Raw genomic sequence first — 12,130 nt, 5'->3', positions numbered from 1 at the left:
CATAAATCAAGTTTATTTACTTCTGATACCTCTAATAACAATTCAAAATGCTTAGACATTGTTTTTGTATACTGGATAATAAAAGATGTTATTATAATAGGAATAAAATGAACAAATCACGAGATTCAGTTTATATATTTTTTTGGAATAATGTTTCAAAATAGTGTTTTCTTATAAAAACGACTTTTTTAATTCGATACACTACATGAAGCAAACAAAATTTACTGTCTCATTCTGCAACGCATTTTTCACACAACACTGTCTTCCTGCAGTGTTTCCCACAGACGTGTTTGTGGCACTGAGAGCAGGTAACAGTTGACTTTCCCAGCTTGTTGTACTTGATCTTTTTAGATGCAGCTTCTTGGCAGCATAGGTGGCACCGTCCACGTGTTCCTGGTTCTGCTGTTGAGGATGATGGTTCTACAGAGCAGCTGAGCTTCCGTTGTGTGATGCTTTCCATTGCCATTATTACTGGCTTCTGAAGTCCATACAAATTTTGTGCCCGTTTATCTACTTGAGATCTTATTAGTTCGAGACCTAAGTTAGTGATAAAAACTCTTCTGCGGTTTAGCAAATTCTTTTTCCAATTCGGAAAGTTGAGGAGGAAGAGTGAATATGCATTTATTCCTGCTATGTCAATGAGTGTGTAGAAGAGGGACAAAGGCCATCTTCTTGTTCCTCTCTTTGTGCTGTAGAGTCTTGCCATCTGGTCTATGGTGTCCACGCCTCCCTTTGTAGAATTATAAAAAAGATTTATGTTAGTCTTTTTTGAGTCTTCATTCAACACCCCTTCTGAGTGATAAGTTGAAAGCATCAACAGCAGTCGTTTTGGCTTCTCGCGGACTAGCGTTGATGCAAGAGTAACTGGTGGCCTCTGTGTCTGAGGGTCAGTATAAGCAAAGATGGAAGAGTGTAAACTGCGGCCAGTTGTAGTCTTCAGCTCTTCAGGTATGTGTCGTCTGTTAGACTGTAGGGTGCCAACAAGTGTGAGGTGAAAATCATTCCATAGAGTCTCAGCAAGCTCCACTGAAGTATAGTACCGATCTGTGGTAACATTACGGCCTGATTTTTCAATAGGTTTTATTAGTCTCTTTACAATTTCCATCGGTCCATTTGAATGCTGTGTATTTCCTGACTTGCCTGTATAGATGTCCATGCTGATCACATATCTAGTCTCAGAATCAGACAGCATTCGAATTAGAATGCCGTATTTTCCAGGTTTTTCTTTTAGAAACACCTTGAATGGACAGCGACCACGGAACAAAGACAACATCTCATCCACTGTTGTATGTAGACCAGGAATGAAATACAATGGAAGTGAAGAATTGAAGCTTTCAAAAATTTCCCTCATTGGAGCAAAGTTGTCAGTCTGGCGACGAATTTCTCTTGTGTTCTTATCATCAAACCTCAATATTTTAGTCAATTCGAAAAATCGGGTCCGACTCATTGATCCATAGTACACTTGTCGGCCCTGAAGCAAAGACCATAACTCTTGGACAGGTATCTTATTGTCATGATTTGAACCCATGATTAGCAAGAGTCCTATATAACAAAATAACTCATCTTCATCTGTGTGCTGAATACCTAGTCGAGAAGCCTCTTCATTTGAGTGTAGTTTTATTAGATTCATAATTTGAGGTGTAAAAAAGAGCTCTATAGCCTCTTTCGGAGACGCAATTCTTCCTTGTTGTCCTAGCCCCATTCTTTCTCGCACTATATTTTGTACAGAACACCGATTTTGTCGAGATGGCTTCGTAATATACTCTCGTCCACTTTTTGCAATGAATTTATCACATTCCGTATCATTATCATCTGGTGGATTGGCTTCAACCTCATCTTCATTCTCAGACGATGAATCAGTTCTAATTTCTTCCACATCATCATCCACTTCACTTTGCTCTAAATCTGATTCGTTCAAAACTTCTTCTAGCACTCTTTCAATGGAACTATCACGTAAACGATGTCTACTCATGTTGCTGGTTCAACAGCAGCAGAAACACTGAAAATAACAATGGTCCGCTTCATAATAATATGTCTGAAGGCAACAATGCCAAAATTCGTTTCATGGTAAGAATTTGAAGCGAGAGACTCAACCTCGTAAATCTTTCCTTGCTATTACCAACGGGTGGGCTTCTAAGGCCCACAGAGAATTAAATCAAGTAAATGAGTTTTAATTACATTTTTATTCCGAAATTCTGTAATGACTCAATAGTACATTCAATAACGAACAATTACCTTTGCTTTCAAGTTCATATATCAAAGGGTGTGGATACAACATAGAAAAACTGAGTCAGTGGGCCTACGAGGCCCCCCCGTTGGTAATGCTAGGGTTAAGGAGTGGTTCCACTGAATGGAAAATGTAATCATGTTAAAGGCAAATATATTGAAAAACAATAAACATCACTTACATTTTTAAAACTATTCCTTGTTTGATTTTCTTAAAATTTTCAGTGTCATCCTCATATAATGGCAGTTCTCTCACCATCTGGATTAACACCAGAATTATGGTGAAACACTGTTTCACCACCAACAATAGTACAACAGTAACTCATTGTCACATTACAGTGTTAAAATTACTGTACAGGAAATATATCAAAGGCTTTCAAATCTGTGAAAGCACAGTTAACATGGCCTCTATTAGTGACTTTCTTCAGTAGTTCATACTTTCATGGCTGGAATTTCTTATCAAGGTTTCAACTTTGCTGTCTGACACAATACTGTCATTTGTTGATACATGGCAGTGTCCGTAGATCTTTATATCACCTCCTAATACTGCTTTCAATTGTAAATCTTGTTAAAATTTGCTTCCACTTTCCTTATTTTCCAAACTCTACTGCAATGAAAACTTTTTAATGAAATTTCAATTTTTCAAAAAGAACACTAATTACAAGGAGATATTTTTTTAAGTATGAATAAGGCAGAAATGGCAACAAGTAATTGTTTTACCATTTTACCCGTGCTCTCAATTACAATGTTGGATGAGTTCTATTTTATACTATCGAGCAGAGTGGTAATCATTTCTATTTTGCACAATCGAGCATAATGGTACCACAATCGAGCATAATGGTACAGAAGTTTCTGTGGTATTTTACGTCATAAGTTTCTCCAAAGAATCATTCACTTATCTGCTACCATAAAAAGAAGAGATATTCTAGAAGACATACCTCAGATGGGTGGTAAATGAAATCAATGTCATTGAGCATACAGGTTACACAGTTTTAATTGTCCATGATACTGAGCAGCAAATAGAGCAAGCAAAACACTAAATTAAAATAATCTGAGGTCTATTTTGGAATACTAATAGATGTTACATTAAATTTTTGTGTTTCTTCTTGTCACTTAAAGCACTTATTGTCAAAGCAAAATTTTACTGTTAGAATTTTAAAACGTAACTTACAGCACATTCCTCAACACTGCCAGACCAGTCTTCATTATTCTGTAGGAATCCTGAGATTGCAGTTTTTAAAACTCTAGAGAAAACTTCAATCTGTTGTGCAGCAGTAGATATACTTGTTATCTCGCCCTGGAAGCCTGCATCTGAAATAAGCTAAAGACATTTTGATTATCAGAACACTTTCTACCAATCACCCGCATGCATCAGAAATAAAACGAAATTATTTGGTGACAACAAAAATGTTCTTCAAATGTAATTTAAAACATAGTTGCCAAAAATAATAAAACACTTATTCTATTTTATAGATACATATGAAAACAGATTATTAGAAAAACGACAATTCATAGTTTCTTGAATTACTATACCTGAAACTGTCAACAGTCATGCATTGTCACAGAAGATCTACAGGATAACAATAGACAATGGCTTAACAAAACTTATTCGAAGTTCACTCAAACACAGAAGATTTTATGTGACATCCAGGGTCAACTAGTCGACTGAGATGCCAAAGAAATGGCGGGCAGTGTTATTTCACTGATGTTATTTAACATCTTTACCAACGACTAATCACTTCCAGCAAATGATTTGCCACTAGCAAGTCAAATAAAATCTTTTGAAGATGTTGAAGCCCACTTACACACACACACACACACACACACACACACACATACACACACTCTTCATATATATTGAGGGAGATGAGTGCCTATTACTCTAACAACCTACTTCGTCCAAACCTAGGTAAAACACAACTGTGTGCATTTCATCTTAAGCACACTCAAGCATGTTGCAAATGTGAAATCACATGGCAATGGATACAGTTAGTAAATAAGGCCAATCCAAAACATCTGGGAGTGATTCTGGATCATATTCCATATGCAAGCAACATAGATCATATTCCATATGCAAGCAACATGGATCATATTCCATATGCAAGCAATACTGGGAGAACATAGGAATGAAGGTGGAAGCCATGCATAACATCCTTCACAAGATCACTGGTCACATGATGGACTACAGATCACAAACCCATGTTACAGTGCAGCAGAGTAAGGGTCCGCCATGGGAACATGGCGGACAAGGTATTAAACAAAATGTGCAGGCCTAATATTCTTGAGAATAACACTGTCTGGCCTCTCTGGAAACCCTTCCATCTGGGTGTGAACAAAACTGGATCGTTTGGAGGTCACTCGATCAACTTCATTCTGGAGATGGAAGAGCCAGGAGTAACCTCCAGAAATGGCACTTCCCTGTAGATACCACCAACTGTGACTGTAGAGAAACACAAACCATGGCGCATCTAATAGATTTGTCAACTATGCCCCACATCTTGCACAGAAGACGACAATCTGCTTGTGACACTGAAGTTGCAAGATTTTGTACCTGAGAACCATAGCTTGACAGTATTTTCTTTCATCTATTTGTAATGGTAATTACTAAGTATTGCTGTTGTTGAATTTGAATTAATAATACTTCTTATCTGCTTCGCCACGACCAAGCTGTCTCATCTTGTAATTGCGTTTATATTCTGTAATCCTGGTTGTAGTGGAATATTCCATCATTTCAATACACACTTTGCTGAAAATGTTTGGTATTCGGTAAACCCGTAACACTCTGGGTTTGTCTTCGGGTTATCTGAGGCAATCAGTGATTTTCTTGGTCAGTCTGTACACTGCCTTTAAGCAATATGTTCAAGAATATTGCCAATTCTGTCTGTAACCCTGCGGATTTATATGCACAGGCCATGTCCAAAATTACTTCTTTATGTGTGTCAATTTGTGAGATTTTACACTTTGTCACACTTTTTATGTCCTTTGTGGAATCCCAATTGATCCTCAGAGGGCATTCCACATGTCATAGGATCATGTCTGAGGTGCCATGGCTTATATATTCATCCCATGTGTGTTACTTGCAGCTATTCAGTCACAATTTACTTTTGGGTAAGATAATGATTTGACACCTAATCTGTTTATGCCAGCTTGCAATACATACTGTTACACAGATTTTCACTGTTCTTCATGGCTGATGAGGAAGAGCAACTGGTAATCTGAATGATGGCATGCAGATTAGATGTTTCGTGAAGTCAACAAGACATTCCTCTCCGTGATTTCCCCTGATAATGGTATCATCCACACATCTGTACCACAAAGAAAACTCCCAGAGCATCAAGTCTAGGACCTGTTTTTGGAAGTGTTCTATAAAGAAACTGATAATCATTTGACTTTGTGGAATTCCCTCTTTCCAGCTTTCCAAAGAATTCAAATTTTTTCTTGTTTTTTATTGAATTAACATTTCCTTTTCATTCAAAGATACTTACGGTTCCAAGTTTCCAATGTTATGCAGCTGCAATGGGACTTTGCATGTACTGTTATATGTTTCCACCCATGTAATTATTTCCATGCCTCCCAACACTTCCATGCAGTGCAACTGAATCAGACAGGTTTTGGTGCACTTTTCTCAAATCAAGTGAGTGTTGTGATTGTCATTTGCCAACAACTTCAAACTTTTGGCAGCAGCAATATGTGTTTTGAAAATAAGCACATTACTTTTGATTTCAAGAATGAATTTTCACTCTGGAGGGAAGTGTGCACTGTTTTGATATTTCCTGGCAGATTGAAACTGTGTGCCAGACAGGAATTTGAACCTAGACCCTACACCTTTCATGGGCAAGTGCTCTACTGACTGAACTATCCAAACAATTCACAACCTGCCCTCACAGCTTTACTTCCACCAGTACCTTTTGAAAGGCAGGTCTAAGTTGGTAGCTCAGTCAGTAGGGAGTTTTCATTTGACAGGAATTTTGATACTCTCAGGAAGGACCTCACTGAAGGAGCTAATGTGTACACAGTTTTTTGTACAATATCTGTAGAGAAATTAATTTTTGTATGGTACATTCAAAAGATGGTACTGCACACAATCCAAAATGGCACTCTTCACAATGAACACTTTTTCTCTTCTTTTCTTTCCACTGACTTCTTTTTGCTGCATTACATTCAGCAGTTTCTCTTCTTAATAGATGAAACATGTTTAGGTAAATGTCATCCCACAACCTGTGTTGTGGCTGACATTTGGCAAGTAACACACTTTTCATTGCTAAAGGAAGAATTCACAAATGCACCACATTTTTTAAGTAAATTATCAAGTCTCCCAAATTTTCCACAAAGTGTCTTGTACAACAATTATAAATTCGGAACTAAAACATTCATCAGACCGCAAAATTGTTTTATGTAATATTTTCAAAGACATTTTCTTGTTGGTGTATAATTTGTATGATCTGGACAGCAAACAAATGTCACCCATTCTGTTATTGTATTTGAGAATAACTTCTGGCTTCATTGTCATTGTTTTCTTCCTCTCAATTTGTTGTTGTTTGTCAGTGTCAATACTAGAAAGCTTGTAAACATTATTCGGTCTCCCTATCTTATCACCATCAATTTCTCACAGAAAGAAGTCTTAACTTTACTATTCTCGAGTTTTTCCTCCCTCACAGTAACTGGTACTTACTTTCCATTATTCATAACTTTGCTAAGACTGTCAGCACTTTCAGAGACAAGGAAATGAAATAACAGGGGACTTGGAAAATCTGTGGGTAAAAATGGTATCCCCTTTGCCAAAATATCCTTCAAGCAAAGACAAAATGAGTTTCACTGCAAGACGATATTGACTATATAGCAGTCCAAATGCAGCGTACTTTCCTGTGTCTATTATAAAAGTGACATCAACAGCCGAAACTTCCTTGCACATTAAAACTGTGTGCCGGAATGAGACTCGCACTGGGGACCTTCGCATTTTTCAGGCAAGTGGTGTACCAACTGAGCTATCCAAGCGTGACTCCCGACCCATCCCCACAGCTGTACTTCTGCCAGTACCTCGCCTTCTACCCCTCAAACTTCACAGAAGTTCTCATTCTGGTGACATCAATAGCAACTATTTGCTTCGCACAAGCAAGATGATTTCATCCCAGCATGTTTTACTGGTGTACACTGTGTCATAGAAAGCCACCACTTCCACAGTAAATGAGGATTATCAGTAGATAATTCTCGTTCTGGAGTATGTCTCCTCAAATTCTTTACTGCAGATAGTCAATTATAGTTTTCAATTTGTATAATTTAGCACAAATACCACTGCCTTTTGAATAAAAACTGTTGTAATTAAAATACGAAAATTCAAACTAAATCTACTTTCTGAGATTACATTTCAGATAATCGGTATTCCAAGAATGTTTCCAAGAGTAATACATTTCAAAATATGACTTCAGAACTGTTTGTTGAAGGAAAAATGAACAAAAAATACAATTATTTATTGTTTGTTGGAACTCATCTGTGTACAAGTAATCATTGTTTCATTGTGACTAAATGTGAACTTACGAACTGTTTAGTATATTTGTTCATCTAATCATCATTGTTAACAACATATCATCAAAAAAGAAAGCAAAAATATCAAGTTATTTTCAGAGGATCTGCAAAACAATTTTTTACACTTGGTGCGCCTGCAAAAGAAAATTTACTCCAATTCCCACTACAATTAACACACCATGTTCTTGTCAGCAGTCAACACATCTTTGATATCATCTCCAACACTTGACATTCCTGTATCGCTGCCATTAAAGCCCTCATCACTGCTGTCTTCTATACTGCATGAAAAGCTTTCACTAGACCGATCACTGTCACTTTCATTTAGTAATCTTTCAATGTCTTCATCATACAAGATGAGGATGAGGTGAAATAATTGTTTCACACAACAGAAAACCCCAGCATTACATGCCTATCTGAAGATGAAGCTTACAGCATCTAGTTTGGCTTTTGAAGCTGATACAGAAACGACTGCAGACCTGAGAGCCGTTTGTAGAGAGCATAGTGCAGCAGCACCAGGCAGTCCGAACTCATTTCAGAGAGTACACCTGGCAAGGCAATGAAGGCACTATGCCCACCGGAGTCCAGTTCTCAAAGCAAGGCAGCAATGCTGCAATGGATTCTGAGCCCAACTCATGGAGCATACCTACCTATCATGATTACAACTGTCATTCAACTCCCCCACCAAAAGTCTACTTTTGCTCTTTCTAAATTGTCAACTTTTTTTGACAATAGCTGTCTGTAAATGTATCAGGAATTCAGATATCATAGTCTGCTGACTTAATTTTCCACCTGTACTGCACCATGTTTGATCTACGTCGACACTCAGTGTGATGCTTTTTTTAAAATTAGTCTTCATTGTCCCTATGATTTATTACAGAAAACTGTTCTACAGGATACGTTTCGCTTTTATACTACATACTACACACTTTTACAAACACAGTTATGTAATATTGCTACTGAATATAGTTTCAGGCATACTAACCTTTATTGTGAAATTCAGCATAAGGCAATCTGGATATTCTTCTGCAAGTCTGTATATTAAAGAACGCCACGTGGGGTGGTCTATCATTTCAGTTAGCCATGCAGGAGTCTGTTGGCGTAAAAAAAATGAAAGGAAAAAAGGTTACCATCTATGTCCATACATAAGTCAGTCATTTAGTGAGACCCTAATAAGCATCGATATACACTGTGGCTTACCAAATGATCAACAAAAAAGAATTCACCTGTGCTTTCCTTTGTACAAGATGTAATATAAAGAAAAGAAGAGGAAAAATCTTGGTACACACCATTACCAATGACATATATTTAAAAGAAAATTCCAAGCATTACATGCCTATCTGAAGAAATATACACAAAAGTTTTTACCGTATCATAGGATGAACATACAGAGTTTTAATGAAATACAGCCAGTAACTGGTAACACCTACAATATCTTAACACATCACGGAGAGCTCTGTAGCATCCGAGGAAAGATGAAGTGTTGCTGGAAGGTAAGTGAATCATATTTACAAATTTTTTAATTACTTGTTTTAGTAATTCAATACCTTTCAAATCATGTAAAGCACTTTCTGGCAAATGACTGAAAATCATCATGTTGGTCATTGACAAATTTCCCAGAGAATTTTGATTTCATAAAAATGAAGGTCACTGAAAGTAAGATAACTGAGTGCACACACACACACACACACACACACACACACACACACACACAGCGAGTCCAGTTCAGTTGTTTGACGCATTTCCAAGAATGGTGACCATTCAGTTAATGTTCAGTTCAGCCTTCACAATATCAGGTGCAGAAGTATGGAAATGAAATGAGCGTATGGCGTCAGTGGCCAGGAGTTCCCAGGTGGGAAGTTTGGCCACCAAGTGCAAGTCTTATTGAGTGCGATGCCACATTGGGCGACTTGCGTCTCGACAACGTGGATGAAATGATGAGGAGGACAGTAAAACACCCAGTCCCTGACGGGAGAAAATCTCCCACTGCAGCCAGGAATTGAACACGGGGGGAGGGGGGTGCAGTGCATTCCTACGTGCTGACCATTCAGCTATTGGGGGATGGACTGCAGAAGTATAAAACCAGAATTTGGTTGCAATAACTACACATCTGTTGTTTGAAACTGATAAATACCATTTTATCCAAAATAATCTCCATTGCTATTTATATATTTCTCTCAACTCTCCAGCAGGCTAAGAATGCCATGCCAAAAAAAAATATTCCTTCTTTTGAAGTGAACCAGTCAGCGAGCCATTTTCCTCCATTTTCATACAAACTGAAGCGATGTTCATTGAGAGTGTGTTCCATTGATGCAAACAGGTGATATCGGATGGAGCAAAGTCTGGAGAATAAGCTGCACGCTCTAGTATTTCCCAAATGAATGCCTCAATCGTTTCCATGACCCATTTTGCTGTGTGTGATGGGGCGTTATCATGGAGCAATATGACTGTGTTGCCTTTTTCCATATTCCGGTCGTTTTTCAAGTAATGTTCCGTTTAAATCGATTATTTGCTGTTAGTAGCAATCAGTATTAACGGTTTCACCAGGTTTTAGCAGCTCACAATAGATGACACCCTTCTGATCCCACCAAACACAGAGCATTGCCTTCTTTCCAAAGCGATTTGGTCTTGCAGTGGATGTCGATGGTTTACCTGGATTCACTCATGATTTACAATGCGTAGGAATGTCAAAATATATCCATTTCTCATCATCTGTCACTATTCGATGGAAAAATGACTTTCTTTTGTATCTGGCAAGCAGCATTTCGCAAATAGTCTTTCACTTTGCTTGCTGTGTTTCATTCAGTTCGTGCGGACCCCTTTCTGCACCTTTCCCATAGCTTTCAACCAAAGAGAAACGGCTGTCTGCATCACATTCAATCGTCCCACGAGTTCCTGTTGAGTTTCAGTATCAACTCATCCAATAAGGCCTGTAATTTGTTGAATTCAAACTTTTTCAGTGGTTTCTCACACTCGTCATTTCTCACATCAAAATCGCCACTTTTGAATTTTTTGAACCACTCGAAACACCATGTTTTCCCAAGAGCATGTTTGCTGAAAGCTTCGACAAGTATTCAATGTGATTCTGTAGCAGTTTTCTTCAAATGATAACAGAAAACCGATGCTGTCCATAAATCGTAGTTCATAGGCACAACACTGGAAATGTTTAAGGGTTGGAAACAGATACCGACGTATGGAACTTGGGTTACTGCATGCTGACATTTGTCATCAGTCATTACATGAAGCAGATGGTGCTGCAGAAGCGGTCTCACAGGCCTACACTGACGGCCGGCACCATCTATAGGGAAATTCCAGTTTCATACTTCTACACCTGGTATTTGAAGGCTTTGTATTTTAGCTTTAAATTTCCAGTCCTCTACCAGAGGTCTAGATCCACTTAGACAAATACAATTTCTGAGTATGCCCCTCTTCATAGTTCTTTGTCACTATGAACACTCCCACATTTTAAATGTAGCACTGCCATATTTCCCTCTCCCCCAACAGTAATCTTAGTCAGTGGCAATTCCCATAATATTGAGAGCTTCAACATAGAATGTGACTTTCCATTCTGACTGTTAAAAAGTGTCTGAAGGATACTGGATCGACTGTTTAGTGATGTGTATGCGCCCACCAGTACATGGCCTTTTACATATGGCTGTCAGCTAACAGTTGCACAACTTTTCGGTGACAGTCAAAAACCTGTCAATAGGGCTTAACGATCTTTCTGTCAAGCAACACAACTTTTCTGTTGGACCACCACAGCACTGACTGTGTGTACACAAATGTAACTCATATCTTTTCTCATATAAACGAAAAGTTATTTCACTTAAAGTTGTGTTTTTGAGCATGGCCTTAGTGTATTGGATACAGATTGGTAACATAATAAGAGTCGACCCAGTCATCTTCTTCCTGCGTTGTGAGTGGCGGTCTCAAAGGAGCTCATTATGTGCTGATAACATTATAATTTCAGTCTTAAATATCAAATCAGCCAATGAAAAAAGTAAAAAAATTTTGTGGTTAGGGAACAGATACTGTTACAATGCTGATTCTAACAATTTCTCAAGAACGATCTTTATTGTCAGAATCCAGTAATGGTGCAAGCATATCAGAGTCCGATTTTATTACAAGTGTTAGAAATACACTTTGATTTATGTTCTAAAAACCCCGTTTATTTTATGTTACGAGGGGGGATCCAAAAGAAACGGGAATTGGGCTGAAGTGGGGAGGGAGTGTGGGGGAATCCACTGTTTGACCAAGAGTCCGTTATGGTCATGACACCTGAGTCAGTGTGTGAAGTTGTGTCGCTGTGAGTGCATCGGTTTGCCAATGATAGTGTTTTTTTAACAACTTTTTCCATATCAGCGAAAACGTAATGGCGGATTGT

General features: G+C 38.1%; 1 protein-coding gene across 3 annotated transcripts in view; it reads right to left on the bottom strand.

Moving 5' to 3' along the window:
- LOC124796284 (negative elongation factor D) overlaps positions 1-12,130 on the bottom strand; it is a 192,341-nt gene that overhangs the window by 117,534 nt on the left and 62,677 nt on the right. For all 3 annotated transcript variants that reach the window (XM_047260402.1, XM_047260401.1, XM_047260403.1), the window contains exons 7-8: positions 8,732-8,839; positions 3,398-3,547 (exon numbers count right to left, since the gene is read on the bottom strand). In XM_047260402.1, the coding sequence (XP_047116358.1) occupies positions 3,398-3,547; positions 8,732-8,839 (258 nt within the window). The remainder of the gene's footprint in view (positions 1-3,397; positions 3,548-8,731; positions 8,840-12,130) is intronic.

This window comes from Schistocerca piceifrons, chromosome 4, assembly GCF_021461385.2.
Source record: "Schistocerca piceifrons isolate TAMUIC-IGC-003096 chromosome 4, iqSchPice1.1, whole genome shotgun sequence".
In the NCBI taxonomy this organism is placed as follows: domain Eukaryota; kingdom Metazoa; phylum Arthropoda; class Insecta; order Orthoptera; family Acrididae; genus Schistocerca; species Schistocerca piceifrons.
This window is presented reverse-complemented; position numbering and strand designations above follow the sequence as displayed.